Below are 18366 nucleotides of genomic sequence, written 5' to 3'. Positions count from 1 at the left end.
TTTGGAAAAAAGGCAACTAATTTGATGAAAACTTAAGATCTAAATTCCTATATTTAAACATTAATTCTAAACCCTACACAACAAAGCAAATATATTCTGAACAAACCTTCCCTTTATCAACAGTCATTCAATATTAAATATCATGTCTAATTAGGAATTGAACATCAAATCATATATCCAATCAGCACAACTGCCAGAGCAAATAATAAGCCTAGCCTCTTTTGTGTTGAATGTGCTCCATTCCCCTTTCCTCTTCTGGCAGAACTATGAGAAAAAGATCAGAAGCTTTTGTTTTCATTTTACATTAGTCTCAATGCAATGTGTTTTATGAATTATACACTTTGGCTAATTGTAACTATGGTTAATGGAAGCACCATGGTTTAACTGCATGTTTCCAGTAGTCACATTTTACTCTAATTTAGACAAATACAGTTAATAAAAAGCAAGACAAAGACTTCCAAATGCCTTCTTATAGTAATATTTCAGGAAAGAAGGCATATGAGCCTCAACTTGTCCTTGTAAGGTCTGGACCAACCAAACAACTAATACTTCTACTTTCCCAAAAAGTAAGACTATAAAGAAAACAGTAAGAGTTAATAATGAAGTCACCATATGTTTCTTACCCTCATTGGATGTATATCAGCATATGGTGGCTTTCCTTCTGCCATCTCTATTGAAGTGATACCAAGTGACCAGATGTCTGCCACACAGTTATAGCCAATCTCTTGTATTACTTCTGGAGCCATCCAAAATGGGGTGCCTATAACAGTATTACGTTTTGCCATTGTATCCTGTAATGAAATTAGTTAAAAGCTTAATGTATCTCAAAACATTCTCTGGCTTCGTCTTATTTCCATTTGTAACATCACATCCAAGAGGGATCAGCTTAGCCCAGTGATTCTCAATCTATGACCCTCCAGATGTTTTGGCCTACAACTTCCAGAAATCCCAGCCAGTTTATCAGCTGTTAGGATTTGTGGGAGTTGATGGCCGAAACATCTGGGGACCCACAGGTTGAGAATCACTGACATAGCAGTATCTAATTCCAGGAGACAAATCTCAGTAATTGAGTTTCTTCTAAAAGGTTACAATGTGTAGCCCAAAATATCTGGAGGGCCACAGGTTGTGCAGGCCTATTTTAGACATTCTCCAATCTTCAACAGGTTAAGAAATACTTTTTAATATGTATCTTTTATAGAACTGCATTTTAATGAGTATGCTTTTAGAATTTGTGCAATGTTTGTGTTGACTATGCTGTGACTCACCTCGAGCTATGAGGAGAGGCGGGTAGGAATTATATTATTATTATTATTATTATTATTATTATTATTATTAAGACTGTGTTCTTGAAGGCTTTCATAGCTGGACTCGCCTGCCATAGATGTGGGCGAAATGTCAGGAAATAATGCTTCTGGAGCATGGCCACACAGCCCGGAAAACTCACAGCAACCCAATGATTAAGACTCCTTAATGTACAATATGTCAAGCCCTAAAATTGCATGATCACACACACATTTTATATTGCTGGGTTTTTTTACTTGTACATATGTAATTATACTTGTACATATTTAATTGTATGCATACTACATGTGTTTCTGAGTGCATTTAACAATACATGCATATATATGAGGAGTACACTAGCCACACAGAAATGTTTGATGAAGCTCTCAATCAGAACCAAAAGTTTCTTGGAAAAATGCTTTTAGTGAATGGTTCGGCAAAGAGAGTTAATGATGGAAGTATGCACTGCGAGTCCAAGAGCAATCGGGAAAAAAAGGAATGGAGGTATAATGAACTCCCAGGTTTCCAACAGCATTTCAAAAAGAGTTACATACTGACCTTTGACAAATTTCTTTGAAAACAATAGTCTATATGGGACACTTAGCACTCTACTGTATTAACATCTGATTGATGGCCCTCCAATTCTGAAGAACTGTTTGTAATGGAAGCTAATTGGTTGTGTTGCAAGAACTCATTCTGCTTACTAACCAGCTACTGTAATGACCTGAAGAGGCAGTCTCAAACAGGACAGTTCTGGATTATTCCTCTGTATCTAGCAACACCACCACCACCACCCTTCAATGTTAAACTTCTGGAAGTGATGATAAGATGATTTATCAGGACACATACAACCAGAAAGAACATCATGCAGGCTTTGGTGGATGGGATAGCCTCTAAGCATCAAACAGTAGCAACTGTAAAGGAAACCTCTTTATAAAGTACATAGCAAAGCTTTTATTTTTAAATGAGAACTTTTCCCATATTCTTTATACGTACAGTTAGCTGTCCAGCTACTCCAAAATCAGCTAATTTTGCATGCCCTTCGGTGTTTAAGAGGATGTTTCCAGCCTTTATATCTCTATGTATTTTTCTCATAAAGTGCAAATATTCAAGTCCTTTAAGCGTAGATTTAAGAATGGTTGCAATTTCATCTTCTGTAAGCTATAAGGAAGCATAAATAACGAACCATTTTCATCTGTATACATATACATACACGTTCCACACTTCTATAAACAAACTGAATGACTAAGAAACTACCACACAAACTCCCTTATAATTATTATTTATATAGCATGCAAAGGTTACACAAAATGTTTTACAAATATAGAAAGGAAAACCCCATCAAGGTTTCCTCTTGCAACCCAATCCACATGGCTTGACCTCCTTTATGGCTGCACAAGTTCCCACAGAAGTCAACAGGCTCCAAACAGGAACAAAGGTGCCACCCATAAAGAACATACAATCGACAAAGAGCCTAAACAAATGCAACATGAAAAGCATGCCCACATTCTGGATTCTCTGGTTATAGATACAATTCTCCTCATTTTCCATTAAAATAGGATTAAGTTACAGACTCTTCAGGCCATGTATCCTTTTGGTTGTGAGCGCACATACTGTGGTTGTATTCTAAAGAAGCAATTCAAAGGGCTGGTTTCAACCATTCTTCACCATTTGGACCAAAGTACCTGAAGGCTTACTAATCTCCATAGGTATCTAACCAGACTTTAAGATCTTCTTAAGTTAGCTTATGGATGTGCAAGCAGTCCCCAAGTTACAAACAAGATAGGTTCTGTAGGCTTGTTCTTAAGTTGAATTTGCATGTAAGTTGGAACAAGTACATTTTTAAAGTATAACTCCAGCCAAATATATATATTTAGCTTTGGATAATATAGGGAAGGGTTAACACCTCTGGGGTGTTTGTTTTGTTATCTGTGTTCCTGTTTAGAAGATTTCATTTCACTTTCTGTCTCTGTGAAAATTGGATTTTGAAAAAAATGACTTTTTGTGGAAACAAAAATTGGTGATAAAGCTCATTTGAGATACCTTTTCCCCATGTTGACTCTTTCAGGAGTGAATTTCCCTTCCAAGGGGAAGATTTCTCTCCCTTCCTTCCTGTATCATCCCCATTCTTAACTAGGAGTCATTTATAAGTCAGAAGTTTGTAACTAGGAGACCGCCTATAATTACATTTTTATTTTCCCAAGACTTTTTGTCTATTTGTGCTTTAAATGAGGTTAGTGTGAACTAAGTTTTTCATATAGTTCTCATCTGTTTCTTGAATATACCGTATTTTAAATATTTCAACTGTTTTGTAAACTGACTGAAAAATGTGTTTATAGAATGGCAATGTGCCCAATATTACAGGTCAAGCATCCCTTGATTTTTCCCAGTTAGTCTCTAAGGTGCTACAAGACCCCTTTGCTTAATGATAAGTTACTTAGTTGTAAAATGTACATTAACAAAAAGAAAGAATTAATGAATTTTGAATTTAAGTTTTTTTTTCTTTTCCCTAGTCTGCTAAAAAGCTAGCATGCTATATTTCTATACTGGCCACAGAGGACATGCAAATGAAGACTCTGTAAGGAACTTCACAAAATATGAAGTCCAACATGACTCCTATGATTCTAACCAAGAAGTCTAATCAAGTGACAAGAAAGACTTTGTAAATAAGATTTTAAAAAAAGGTCTTTCAATCCTTCAATTTAACTAATTATATCTACTCTAGTCTCTTCTAAAATAAAAATACTACTTGTTAAGATTTGATTCTTGCCCATTATAGAAATCATTCAAACATGTATATGCTTGATGTTTTTTCCAGTGCAGATCAAATTTAAAACAAGGATACTAAATAGCCAAAGAATTGTCACAATCCACCCATCAAAAAGTTAAGGACATTTAAGCTAAATCAACTGAATGGACACTAAATATTAGTGGTATAGTAAACAAAAAGTTATATTTGCATCAGCTTCAATTCAGTAGAAAACAACCAATTCAATTGGTGGATCCTCCTTCATTTTCCAGAAAACCATCTGGTCCAAGATTATTTGTCTACATTAACCGGTCTGTGCTAGTAATATAATTTGCTTGTCAGAGAAAATAACTGACAATACGGTGTATTGTCCTAAATTGAGTCTTTACACATGTGTTAAATTTGGTCCAGAGACAGTACTACACTTTATCATGCATATTTTTTAAAAAAATGCAGGATGGAAAACCAACCCCAAATCAATTAATAATGCAATACTATTCACGACTATGCAGGAAGAAGTCCCATGCTGTCCAATGGGGCTAATATCTAGAAAGCCATGATGGGGAGTTTCACACTTGTAACGGTGTTTCCTGATCCAAGTACCCAAAACCCAATTTAGAAGCCAGGCACTAACAACAATAGATTTCTAAGGTGCTGGGAAGTGGGCAGGTGAGCAAAGACATGTCCACCCCTCTCCCAGCAGCAAAGCACTTTCCAAAACACATTGCAGGGACCTGTGCAAGGTCCTATCACAACTCATTCTCAAAAAGTACCTTGTTGCAAGGAGAAGAGTGGGCATTTCTTGACTCACACACTATAGGTTGTTGGCTCTTCCTGTCTTCTAAGGTGGGTTTTGAGGGGCATACATAATCCTAGCACTGGTATAACAACCATATAAATAAAACTTTATGGTATCATTAAGATCAGTTTATTACGTCATAAAAAACTGAACAGGATGCCAGTCTTTATCTTCTTCTTTTTGATGAACAAAATCTGTTAGGTGTAACCAAAAGTAAAAGTCAAGGAGATCAACAAAAGACTCGAACACCACTCAGTTCCTTGTTCTCTCTGGAAAATGCAAACTTCAATTAAATGCCTTTAGCATATGAGGGGACAGCCTTTATAAAAATTTTGCAAGAACAAATAAATCTTTCTGAGGAAGATCTTTCCCACCCCCACAAACAAACAAAAAATCTTACCGTTTTATTTCGTAATCTAATTATGTCTGAGACTGAACCTGCTCCACAGTATTCCATAACAATCCACAGGTCTGTGTTCTTAAAGTAGCTGCCATAGTACTTGACGACATAAGGACTATAAAAAAAAAGGACATCAGTTTCCAAAGCGAACTTTCAAATATATTAGTAAACAGCTCAGTGCAGAAACACTTCTAGAGCAATGGTTCTCAACCTATGGGTCCCCAAGTGTTTTGAAGGCCAAAACATCTGGGGACCCACAGGTTGAGAACCACTGGTCTAGAGAAAAAGAGTTTAGCTGCTCCTCTGCTTCCCTAGAAGCTACATAGGTTTTAAGTTTCATTATAAAATATAAATTATATCTTCAGGAGGATGGGGAGAAATAGAAATGGTGTTGCACATACAAATTATAAAAGCCCACAACATAAAATGGGCAAATTCAGATGCAATGATAAGGGACAAGGGATTAGACAGAAGACACATTTTTTAATTTAACTACTCAAAGCAAAATGATAATCTGTGAATTACATCTGCGGTGATTAGATATGTTTAAAGCAAAGAGGCAAAGTATAAAATAATGGCACCAAGGCTCTAAAGTCATTTCAGGTTAAAGAGTTCTTTTTCTCCTAACTCCCTCCAAAGTTTTGTGTTAACTTTGATCTTCCACTACTGAGTTAAGCATAAGTACGGCTACCACTGCAGCACAACAATGTAAACAGCCCATCGCAAGAACTGCTCAGTGAGCATCCAACTCACACCTGAATAAATGCATCATAAAATTCATTTCATCCTTATCAGATAGATAGGGTTGACTTTAAACTTTGTCCCCTACAACTATGTTATTACTAGGATACAATATTTTGGGACTATCTCCATAACAAATTCTGAAGACCTTACACTAAAGATTAACAATCTGCAATAAAAAGAATGATTAGAAGCCTGCCGAAGTATATATAATATTGGAATATTTAGAGCCAAGTAGCATTCGTGTAATCCTCTGATTTGGATTCTGTTAGTCTTACTTTAACTATTGTGTGTTTTGTGGCATTTGTAGTTTGTCCATAAAGATCCTAACTGATATGAAACAAGCCTCAGAAGAAAGGGAGTTTTTTCTGCTCACAAATGTTTTACAAGGGAGTGATTCACCAATATTTTACTAAGGGCACACCCGTATCTTTGTTAAACATCTATCCATTACTGTCAACCTTTGACACTGAAATAAACCTCACTTAATCCCCTGTACTTCACCATCTCCAATTCCTATTACAAGTAATTTCAAAAAACACTTATAAATCTTCTTCCTATGTTCATTCTCTCTTTTACACACATGCAAATAACTCCTATGGTCTAAAAGAATTTCTGCCTTTTGACATTTTGGTTCTCTCATCCTCTCAAAGTAAAGGAGAAAGCAAGCACTATATATATATATATATATATATATATCTCCTAATTAAATAAATGAATAGTCTGCTCCCAACCTATGAGATAAGGCAGGGCATAAAATGTCTTTGAAATAAACAATAAACATTTGACAATAGAATATTATCTCAGTTCAGCTATGTTTCAGTCTAAGGAAATCCATCTGCCACAAACAACAATCTGCTTAAATTTAATCTCCAAAACCACAAAAAAGTTATGGGCTAGAAAGAGGTAGTGGGACTTGATATTGGTCACCCCGTGTATAAACTTCCACATGGCACCCATTTTGTATAAGGCACACTCACTGTTTATACTAGTTATTTAATTTCATTATTTACTTCACAATACTTTCAACAGTTATATCCACCACCCACCCACCCACCTACCCACTTTGAGACTAGATCTACACTGCCATAGAATCCAGCATATCATCCCAGATGCTGCTTTGAACTGGATTTTACACACTGCCATATAATCCAATTCAAATCAGACAATCTGGATTCAGAAACTGGAGTATATGGCAGTGTAGATCCACCTCGAGACTCTTTTAAGAGAAGAAAGTGAGACAGAAACAATAGGAAGAGGATTAAGATGATTATGATGCTTTGCCATGAAACAAATGGACCAGGTTCTCACATGAGAAAGTATCATGGCATATAAAGATTCAAAAGGAGCAAGAAAGATTTGTTTGAAGAATGTGCCTCCATTTCCTCCATTTTACTCTATTTTTCATCCAACCACGTTCATAGCCAACAACCACGCAAGGAGGAAGACAAGAATTAATCAAAACCAAACATTTACTTTTTCAGTAACTAATCAGTCAAATTTTTAAAGATACTTTCAACCTTTGCTTGTAATTGTCAATTGACTAAAAATTATACTATTAAATAAAAGATGTTTAGGCATTTTGTCATAGATGGCAGAATTCTCAAACTTTGTATCATCCATACCTGTCACACTGCTGCATTATAGAAATTTCTTTAATTATTTCCTGTAGATCAGATTCAACAGGGACTTGCTTAATTGCCACTACTTGCCCTGATTCTTTATGAATGGCTTTAAATACACTGCCATAAGACCTAGAAAAGAAAGCAATAGTAATTCAATATTTTAATTACCTGTTTGATATATTAATTCAAACCATTTACTGCACAATGTAATAATAAGATTCATCACTGCACTCAGATTTTTTCTGCAATATTACAAAACATGAGTAGCATCACGCCTCTACAAAAAAGGAGTATATACCACATTCAAATGTGTTTCCACACCACAAATAAAGACTGTAGGGATACATATATTTTATTTTACATTACAGCAAAGGTGGGGAAATATGACATTTTATATGTTGTAGGTAAAAGTAAAAGTTTCTCCTTAACATTAAGTCTTGTGTTCGATTCTGGGAGGTGGTACTCATCTCCATTTCTAAGCCAAAGAGCTAGCATTGTCCACAGACACCTCCAAGGCCATGTGGCCAACGTGACCTCATGGAGTGTCGTTATCTTCCCGCCGAAGCAGTACCTAATGATCTACTCACATTTGCATGTTTTCTATCTGCTAGATTGGCAGAAGCTGGGGCTAACAGCGGGAACTCACCCCACTCCCCAGATTCAAACTGCTGACTTTTTGGTCAGCAAGTTCAGACTTTAATTCCTGCAAGCTCTATCCTATGTAGCCAATGTCAAGGGAGTATGGAAGTTGTAGACCAACAATATCTAGAGTCCCTATCCACGACATTGCTAACTACTGGTTTCTTTTCATGCCCACAAATAATCTGCTGATTCACCGATTCTCCAGTATGAGGTTGTGCACAGCACTGACAATCTCTGGAACAACAACCACTCTCGGTCATCCAGGACGTTCCTCATCATCAGTGTGAAGTGGCCCATTTTAAATTTGGCAACCCTGTTCTTAACTATAGAATATGAAGGGCATTGATCCCCCAGTGTCTGCGACACATCACCATGAATATCCTTTGCGGACTTTCCTTGCAGAAACAAGAATTTTATCACTCATATGCTCTCATTTGCTGTTAATATAGCCTTAGACTCCACCATTTTGTTTTTCCCGCGCGACTAGATCAATGTTGCCATAAGCTACAAACACAAAATTTTGCAAACGTATATGAGACACACAGGTCTTTCGTGTGATGTAACATTCATTACCATCGAAACAAAACATGAACACAAAGCCAGAGACTTATCAGCAGCCCCTTGTATAACAATAAGACAAGTGAAATCAACACATAGTTGATTAGCAACTCCTGCAGTGACAGATTCACAGGCTGCCCTTGCTTCAGAGATCTGGTTCATTACAGGCAAATAAATGGGATGTTATTGGCTTCTTCTTTATTCTAAAGTTTTAGTATTATGAGTCCTTTTTAAATTGTGATCTATCACATAGCTACTGTAAGTACAGTACAGTATGTGCTACATTCTCATGCCCAGGTAGCTGGGAACAAGCTCCAGAAAAATCTGTCAGCCTTATTTCCTTGAATACAAATGCAAGCATACATTAGCACAATATAATCCTACATATGGCTATGCAAAAAAAAAAAAAGCCTCACAATTATGTGAGGGCTCTTCCTAACTAAATGAACGTAAGATTACAGTTTTTCCTGGAAGTCCCACCAAATATTAACTCCAGTTACACTGAAATAGATATGCACAGAACATGTACCACAAAATAACTTCATGTAAATGGAAGCTTCCTCCATCCAAGTATATCCAAAATGGCTGAATAGCTGTCAACAATAATAAGGATAGGCAGAATTAAAAACTGCTGTCAAATATCTTTATTCTTAAAAGTCTTGACTTTGAAACTTTTTCGATATCAAGACTATCCCTTTTCCCACAAATGCAACAAGTTTTGATTTTGTTTGGGTATTTTTGCTCAAAGGAAGATGTTAACAATTGTTGCTTTAGCAAAAAAAAAATGTATTTCTCAAAGATGGGACTATGTTACCGAACCAGTCATAACTGAAATTTTAAAGTGAAACTGGGAAGAACCCACCTAAATTGAAAAACATGTTAAAAACCAGGCACTTTTGCAGAGCTGAAGCCAAAATGAGAGAGCAAGGGGGGGCAAGGCCAGTCACCACCATTTTAAAACTTCTTCAGGCAGTACTCAATTGTTACATATTGTGTCTTCAAGGAAAATCTATTACAAAATTTAAAGGGAATCCCTTTGAATCCTGTGATAGATTTCCATTGAAAGCGTACATGGGATTGCTAATGAGGCTGAAAATGTGTAACTTGCCCAAGTTCATGTGGTGGGTTTCCATATCCGAGTGGAGATTAGTATCCTGGTTTCCAAAGACTCAAACCACTACACCACATTGGCTTTCAATACATAGCAGCATCTCAATACATTCTACAAGATACTGCAAGCAGTGACAACCACAAAGAGCTTCCCATTGGTTAATCTACAGGATAATAGGCCTGCCAGTTTTGGAATTCCTGTGTTAGCAGTAGAACTTAGCCTCAGAGCTTAAACACAAAAAAGGATTTCTAGAAAAGAAAAAACAGTATTACTATTATTATGTTTATTTCTACCCTGCTTTTTCTCTCCACATGAAGACTCAGATCAGATTGTAGACATAATTTAGAGTGGGTTTTTTTATTAAAAAAAAACCAACAACAACAGTGTATCTAACACTTTTTGTAAATTCTGGTTATTTTATTAGAAAAGTTAAAGATTCTATACAATGGAAAAAATGTGAACTGAGAAGAATCTGTCTGGCTATAAGAAAGTTATGACTTAATCACTGCACAACATTGCAAAGCTAGGTAATTTTAAAACAACATTAATTATGCTCCTTTGGATTTGAGTTAACATTTCCAATCAAAACTCAAATACTGCATTCATAAAGATGAAAACATTTGTTAGTTTTGCCTTTTATCTGATACCATTTAGGGTGCCCTCATTACATGCAATGGCATGCATACTGTTATCTAACATCTAAGTATTATTCTATAGGGAGCTGCTGCAAGTGAAGCCAGATTCTGTGAAATCTTATGGGAAGTAACATAATTCCTTGCTCTGTGAGAAGTTTTAGTTATTTTGGAGTGCAAGCAGTCCCACAGGAACACATTCAAACATAATTGCATCTGCGCTTGACCTCAGAGACAAACACTTGTTTGTAATCTTTCAAAGAAAAAAGCATCTGAAATGGGAAGAAGAAACAATGTGAGAAATAAAAACATCTTGTCATGGGATACATTAACTAGCTCTTTCTCCACTCAAGATCTCTCTTTCACACACCACACATACCAGGCTTTTTCATGACCATCAGAGCCAACATGGTGTAGTGGTTTGAGCAATGGCTGAAGACCAGCGTTTGAGGCTGGTCTTCAACCTACTGAACATACTGAAAACCTACTGGGTGACCTTGAACAAATCATACAATTCCAGCCTCAGATCAAAAGCAAAAGCAAACTTCCTCTGAACAAATCTTGCAAAGAAAACTCCATGATAAATTTTCCTTATGGTTCCTGTAAGCTAGAAATGACTTGTAGGTTCACAACAACCATGAGGACCTTGTTAAACAGGCATTAGCAACTTATCATTTTCTTCACAGCCCCAACATCTTGGATAACTCAGGTAATGGCATAAGGGAAGTAATCCAAAAGGAGAATCATTTTCCAACTCAAGGTTGTTTTGTTATTCTTCTCCTGTGAAATTTGTTTTGAGTCTTTCCAGTTACCCCATTTTCCCTAGATAAAAAGAGTTATACATACCCTTCACCAAGCTTCTCCAAGACATCAAAAACTTCTTCAGGTTGCTTAGTTAAGCTGTCTTCACTTAGCTTTTTTAGCTTGCTGTTAATACAAAAATTGAATTATTCAACCTTTATTATTTTGCAAATGTATTTCTTTTCTAATTTTCATCTAATTTAATATTGCTAGATATCCTTGAGTTAAGCATAGAACAAACAAATTAAAACCTCTTGCATATGTTTGTCTCTCATTCGAATGGTCACCATAAGTCGACTTGGCAGGAATTAGCAACAACACATGCTTAATTCCACTAACATAACTAAGCCAATAAAAATGTCAGTGAATAAAAGTTATTTGGCAATTAATGTAAGTTAAAAGACAAAGCACAATGGTAAACAAAGTTTCCACAGGAAGAAATAAACATATACAGTTAGGAGGCCTGTGAATCACAACATGCCTTGATGCCTTTCAACTCTACTCCCATAATGATCTGAAAGCATCCAGTCATTCATCACATTGAATAATAGGAGGAACCGGTGGGCTATTTTCTTTTTCATTCAGGTTGTTACTGTTTCATAAATGAAATCAAGTAATTTAATATATCACCATAAATGACTAAATTAAGTTATTGTTGATAGAAGTTATCCTGGTCCCAACCCAGTGTCATCAGTAATGGACTGGATGAAGGCAAACAAATTAAAATGTAATGCAGACAAGACAAATGTACCTCTGGTTAATCAGAAGGCAGATCAGGGAATAGAGATCCAGCCTGTGCTAGATGGGGTTATGCTCCCCCTGAAGACACAGGTCCACAGTTTGGGGATATTTCTGAACTCAGCATTGAACCTGGAGGCTCAGGATTCTATAGATAATCATGTATGTAATTTTTCATATATTAAAAAATCAAGTTCGCATACATTAATGCCACTAGCATATTCAAGTATAAACATGGTATATTTTCAAACCATGCAGTTTTTATCCACACAGTGAAGAACTGCAAACAATCCAGAAAGCTACAGGTAGAACAACAACTGTCCCACTGGTATCACTTCCCTTCCACACATGTTTACCACTAAACCAAAAACACAAATATCTTCATGCTCTGCTACACGTTACCTAATGAAATCAGGAAGCTGAACTGCTTGAAAATGATAATTGAAAAAAATTATGGTAGAAGTTATTCTAACAAAAAAAAATGAAGATTGCCAAAGGGAGACTGCTGATTTTGATGAAGCAAAAGCCAACTTTGACAAGTCTTACCAACACAGAATGCAATGTTGTGAGATAAGAGGGTATGTCAGAAGATTATAGATTCATAAAATACCACATTGGCCAAGTAACTCTCTCGGTCACCACTGGTTATGCAAGCTATAATTTTCCCTTTATGTTCAGGGATGTCTCCTTAAACACATAATATTTCTTTCCCTAGGCTGCAAAAATGTAAGCAACAAAACAATAGCATTTGCCAGTTGTTTCAGTTACCATTTGGAATTAACATATTCTGGAATAACAGTTTATAACTCATTTAAAATCAGTTATGCTTCTCCCAAGGTATGCTGTACCTAAGAGGGCTACATACAGTCTATCGGCAAGAAAAGGCAACAGATGAAAGCTTCTGAATTTTAGACTTGCTTACATTCTCTTTTTAGTATATTTTCAATGGTACTGTGGCTACAGTATTGTTTGTGACTGAGAGATGGAGATTTATCCAAAGGCCCTTCCAGACAGGCCCTATATCCCAGAATCTGACAGGCCCTATATCCCAGAATCTGATTGGATTATATGAGTCCGCACTGCCAAATAAACTAGGATAAACAGAAAACCTGGGATCAGATCCTGGGATATAAGGCCTGTCTGGAAGGGCCCTAAAAGACAACCAATCAAATATATTTCATTAGCCTGACTGGAACCTAAATACAATCTCTTTTCTGAAAGAATAAGAAGAAAAATGTAACTGGATACTGTGAATTTCAGCCTGTAATCTTATTTATTTATATCTCACCCAACATATCTCAGGACAGTGTAAAATAAAAAACCAACCACCAATTTTAAACAATATAAACAATAAACATAAATTTAAAAGTCTGGAAGAACTTATTCAACAAGTTAACAAGTTTTTAGAACAAATTTAAATAATTAAAAACAAAACCAAGTAGGCCCCAAATGTTAGGAAACACTTACAGCTTTTTTGCACTGGCACTAACAGCAACATGGGCAACAAGCAAAGAAACCCTCTCTTCCTCATCCTCCTATAACATATTGCCCTGGCTGACAGGACAACCCTCAAATTAACCTCTACCTAGCCTTAGGCCCCATCTACACTGCATTTGTCCATGCTGAACTTCATTTTATTAGTTTTGGTCCATCTCTCTAATCTGTCAAAACTGTTTTGAATTCTGCTCCTGTCTTCTGGAGTATTGGCTATCCCAATTTGGTGTCGTCTGCAAACTTGATGATCATGCCTTCTAACCCTTCATCTAAGTAATTAATAAAGATGTTGAACAGAACCGGGCCCAGGACAGAACCCTGCTTATGGCATTCCACTCACCACTTCTTTCCGGAATGAAGAGGAACCATTGGTGAGCACCCTTCTGATTCGTTCACTTAACTAATTATAGATCCACCTAACTGTAGTTTTACCTAGCCCACATTTGACTAGTTTGTTTGCCAGAAGGTCATGGGGGACTTGTCGAAGGCCATACTGAAATCCAGATACACCACATTCACAGCATTCCCTGCATCTACCCAGCCTGTAACTCTTATCGAAAAAGGAGATCAGATTAGTCTGGCATGACTTGCTTTTGATAAATCCATGTTGACTATTAGCAATGACCATGTTCATTTGTAAGTGTTTGCAGACCACTTCCTTAATGATCTTTTCCAGAATCTTGCCTGGAATCGATATGAGGCTGGCCTGACAGTAACTGCTTGGGTCATCCTTTTTTCTCCTATATGTTGAAAATCTTAAAAGAATGAAAATCATATGTTAAGTGACTCTTGCTCATGGTATGGAATTTTTAGGTCAAAATCCTTCATCTGCCACAGAGTGTTGACTTGAGAAGTCTGCATGATTTATCAATCTCAAAGTTATTGGAAAAGAACCACATTCCAAGAACTGTACAGGATTGTGCCAATTTAAGTGTCTTAAGTTATCCAACAAATAGAAGCCACTGAGACCGCACATTTCTTAGGAACTAGCAAATGAAAATTCAAACAATTTACACAAGGTGATTATTATCTGTAATTACAATATTCATGGGTCACTTCATATGGAAACACAGAGCTGCAGGGAACCTTGTTCAATAATATACAATAATGCCCAATTTTTCCACCAATCTCTGGCTCGCCAAAAGTGTATTGCCCTAGGATCAATTCTGCACTGTACCTGAACCTACAATCCAATCCCATATGCTTATATTTGACAAATGATTTTTTAAACAAATCTTTTTGTACATGTAATCTCCTGAATCTGCTTTGGCCACATTGTGTAGTATAATGAACCTGAAAGTAAGCAAACCAAGATAGGAGTTCTTAAAATATCCTACATGCCAAGATGCAACTGTATTTCATTTCAAAATGAACCCAGGAAACTTCAATTAATTGCCCTGCTGTCTCTTTGCTTGTTAACAATGATTTGTTGCAGACATTTATCAGGCCCATTTCATTTTAAATTAAAAGTGGCATTCCTCAAAAGTGGCAAATAACCCAAAAAAAATAGAGTTAAAACAACTCCTCTACAAGGGAACAAATTGCTTATGAATACTTGAATATTTATAACCACATGTAAAAACAAACAGCTTCCTTAATTTAAAAACATAGGAACAGAAGAGAATATATATGGAAAATGTTGGCAGTTCTCATGTTTAAAAAGCCTAAATGAAAAAAAAAATAGTTACATCCAATTTTATATACATTTTGCGGGAAAGGAAAAATGAACTATGAAATCTCTTGGCAGTTATGAATGCACGTTTTAATTTGAAATAACAGTAATGATACTATTGAAAAATGTTTTTTAAGGGGAACCCTCAAAACCTAAATGTCAATTGCCGTTATCAATTCTTATAACTCTACCACAAATGGTAGTGGTTATTTTAATCATTCAACTTCATTTACCATCGCTATTTAATGCATTATAATCTATGCACAGTGTCTTAAAATACAATCCTCATTTATATTAATTAGTAAAAACAAGTTATGATGCAAGGAAATGAACATTGCAATGTAAAGCTGGTTGTAAATCATTTAAAATGATATATTGGTTATGTTTATTTTTAACATCTGCCTTTCTTACAATTGTGCTCCATATTCATAGTCTACAAATTAGTTGCACACACATACAATCTTACTATTTGGTGGAGAATGTAAAACTTTCTACTAGCTATTGGGAGATTTCTACTTATATTTCACTTGTAGTAAAGCAAGCTCATCTACACTGGATGGCCATCTGTCCAGGTGCTTTGACTATGTGCTCCTACATGGTAGGGGGTTGGAATGGATAGCCTTTGTGATCTCTTCCAACTCTGTGTGTCTATAATTCTACACAGCTAAACAGCTGGGTATTAGAAAGACTGCAAGACAAAAGCCATTTGAGCATTATACTTTCATCAGATGCCTGTCTTCATGAATTATCTTGAGGCATTTCATACATTTGGTTTAAATCTGCTGTTGCACTCTTTTGAGTTAGTTGTCCTTTAGTTCCACTATGATCAGCAGGACAAGTTACATAACTAATTTAACTCCCACTGACTTCAGTGGAACTAAAACATGCTTAACATACAGTAGACTGGATCAAACTCTTTGTAAACCTAGTCCAATTAAACAGAAATAAGCAACCCAGTGCTTCAGCTGGCGAGACCAATATTAATGATTTGCAGTGAAAATATATAGAGAAGTTTGTTGTCTAACTCTGGACCAGAATAGGCATCTGATTTTAGAAATCTTCTTTACATCTTAAGTCCATTACAACTCAAATACCCCAAGCATCCAATCATTACTGGCGGGGAAGAAGTTTGTGCAAATATTCTCCTACCTATCTTCTTCTCCATTACTCTGCCATTTCTGTCACACCAATTTCCTTTGTCCTATAAAAACTCTCATTTCTGTAAAACCCTGGAACCACACTTACTGAAATTAATGATACTTAAGTTATGCCTAAACCAAGTGCTATTAATTTCATTAGATTTACTCCTGGCAACAACTAGTTTGAATCTATGTGAATATAAACAGAATAAGCTTATGCAAATAACCAGAATTTGCAGCAGTTTCCAATTTATTTATATACATTTTCTAATTTCCGCAGTTCTGTCTCATTAAGTCAAATGTCTGCACGTAGTCCCAGTCTTCCCACAATGATGTCAGAAGTACTGGCAGCTTATGAATACATCTTGCTATGGCTGCAATGTAGATTTCATGAACATGAACATGCATAGATGAAACATGCATCACTACTTCATATTGTGTTTTAATTGGCAGGTGTTGTTTGGCAAGGAACTATATCCCCATGACAGAATATATGCTTTGCAGGTAAAAGGTCCTAAGTTGAATCCCTGACATTGCTAATTAAAATAGGAAAGGGAAATATTGGGGAAGACCTCTACCTGAGAACAGAAACCCTGGGAGTCACAACAGACAATACTAAGATAGAACAGGGTGTGAATCATATAGCCTTCCAGATGTTGCTGGACTGCTAATTCCAATACCCTAGCAAGGACAGTCGACAGTGAAGAATTCTGGAAGTTATCGTCTGGTAGCATGCGGAGAGTCACATGATTCCCACCCATGGCTACATGGACCTGTTCTAAGACAACATCCTATGTTCTTCATGTGCATTGGGCAGTTTTCTACTGAATCGAGTCTTCTATGTCTGTTATACAAAACTTGAATAAAAGTGAAACAAAACTTACATGTCAAAAACCACGAAATCTCAAATACACTCAACCATAGCATGCTTTATGGGAACTAGGGAACACAGAGAATTAGATGATGTATCACGAGCACACCACAGAATTAGCATTTGGTTGCTTATTGCAAATGGTTTCAGGAACTTATACTACACGGTTAAAGGAACAATATGGAAGCTTAAGATATGTCAGTGTTATCTCTCCCACCCAAAGGATGAGTGAAGAGACAGTAAGGGTGTTCCTATATCAGAATAACAATAAATGCTGTATTCATCTCTTACAATGTATCAACCCAAAAATGTCAATACATTGTGAGTTCTCAAGATTTTTTAAAATCCAATCGCTCACAGGTTTTGTCAGCCACAACCAAGCTGATCTCTTCTGCAGCCATTATAAAAAGGTAAATGAAAGCAAGCAACAACATCATTTGACCTAAACCGTGCTTTAATAAAAACCAGAATATACTTGTGTCCACTTTATATATGTCCTTCTAGAAATAATTGTGGTAATGCCAGAAACAGAGGTTCCCATATCCTTTCACGTGACAGAGGTCAGATGCTTCAGTAGGCCTCCTTCTGAGGCACTTTCAGGAAAATTCATTCTCTCCATCTCTTGGGAAGATCCAGCAGGGAGGTCTGAAGTGGGTGGTATGTGTGCTGGAAAGATTACTTTCTGTCCCATTCTCATGTAGATCACAGATGGGCCTATGTGGGGGGTCTTTTAACTCCCTGTGGAGTTTAAGCAGTGGAACAGGCCAAGAGAAAATCAATACATTAACCCAAGGCAGTGTTGTTATCAAATCATACTCTTATACCACAACCAAGAAAAATTAGAGAATGGCAAATAAGATGTCACTATCCTTACTATAGCCTTGCATGAGTGAGCGGTACTTGATCACATTAATGTTGACACACACAAATCCAGAGCATAATGGCAATTCTGGATTGCAAACAAGAATGGAAAGAAGAGATATCTTGAGGAATGAAGGGTGGGTTTGAGGATCAGTAGGAAATGCAGTTTTCTCACACGAAAAAGGGACAGAAGGAGGGGGTTGTACATGTGCATGCAAGCATAGCATATCCTCAAAAATTTACACATTCAGG

The 18366-nt window shown here is 36.4% G+C and overlaps 1 protein-coding gene across 1 annotated transcript in view; it reads right to left on the bottom strand.

Annotated features, from left to right (window-relative positions):
* Positions 1–18366, bottom strand: part of STK3 (serine/threonine kinase 3) — a 130019-nt gene that overhangs the window by 104053 nt on the left and 7600 nt on the right. The window contains exons 2-6 of the mRNA XM_060775654.2: positions 11385–11465; positions 7596–7724; positions 5230–5344; positions 2278–2442; positions 624–791 (exon numbers count right to left, since the gene is read on the bottom strand). Coding sequence (XP_060631637.1) covers positions 624–791; positions 2278–2442; positions 5230–5344; positions 7596–7724; positions 11385–11465 — 658 coding nt within the window. The remainder of the gene's footprint in view (positions 1–623; positions 792–2277; positions 2443–5229; positions 5345–7595; positions 7725–11384; positions 11466–18366) is intronic.

The sequence above is a fragment of the Anolis sagrei genome, chromosome 4 (assembly GCF_037176765.1).
Source record: "Anolis sagrei isolate rAnoSag1 chromosome 4, rAnoSag1.mat, whole genome shotgun sequence".
NCBI lineage: Eukaryota > Metazoa > Chordata > Lepidosauria > Squamata > Dactyloidae > Anolis > Anolis sagrei.
The sequence above is the reverse complement of the archived record's forward strand: the minus strand, read 5'-3'. Positions and strand labels throughout refer to the sequence as shown.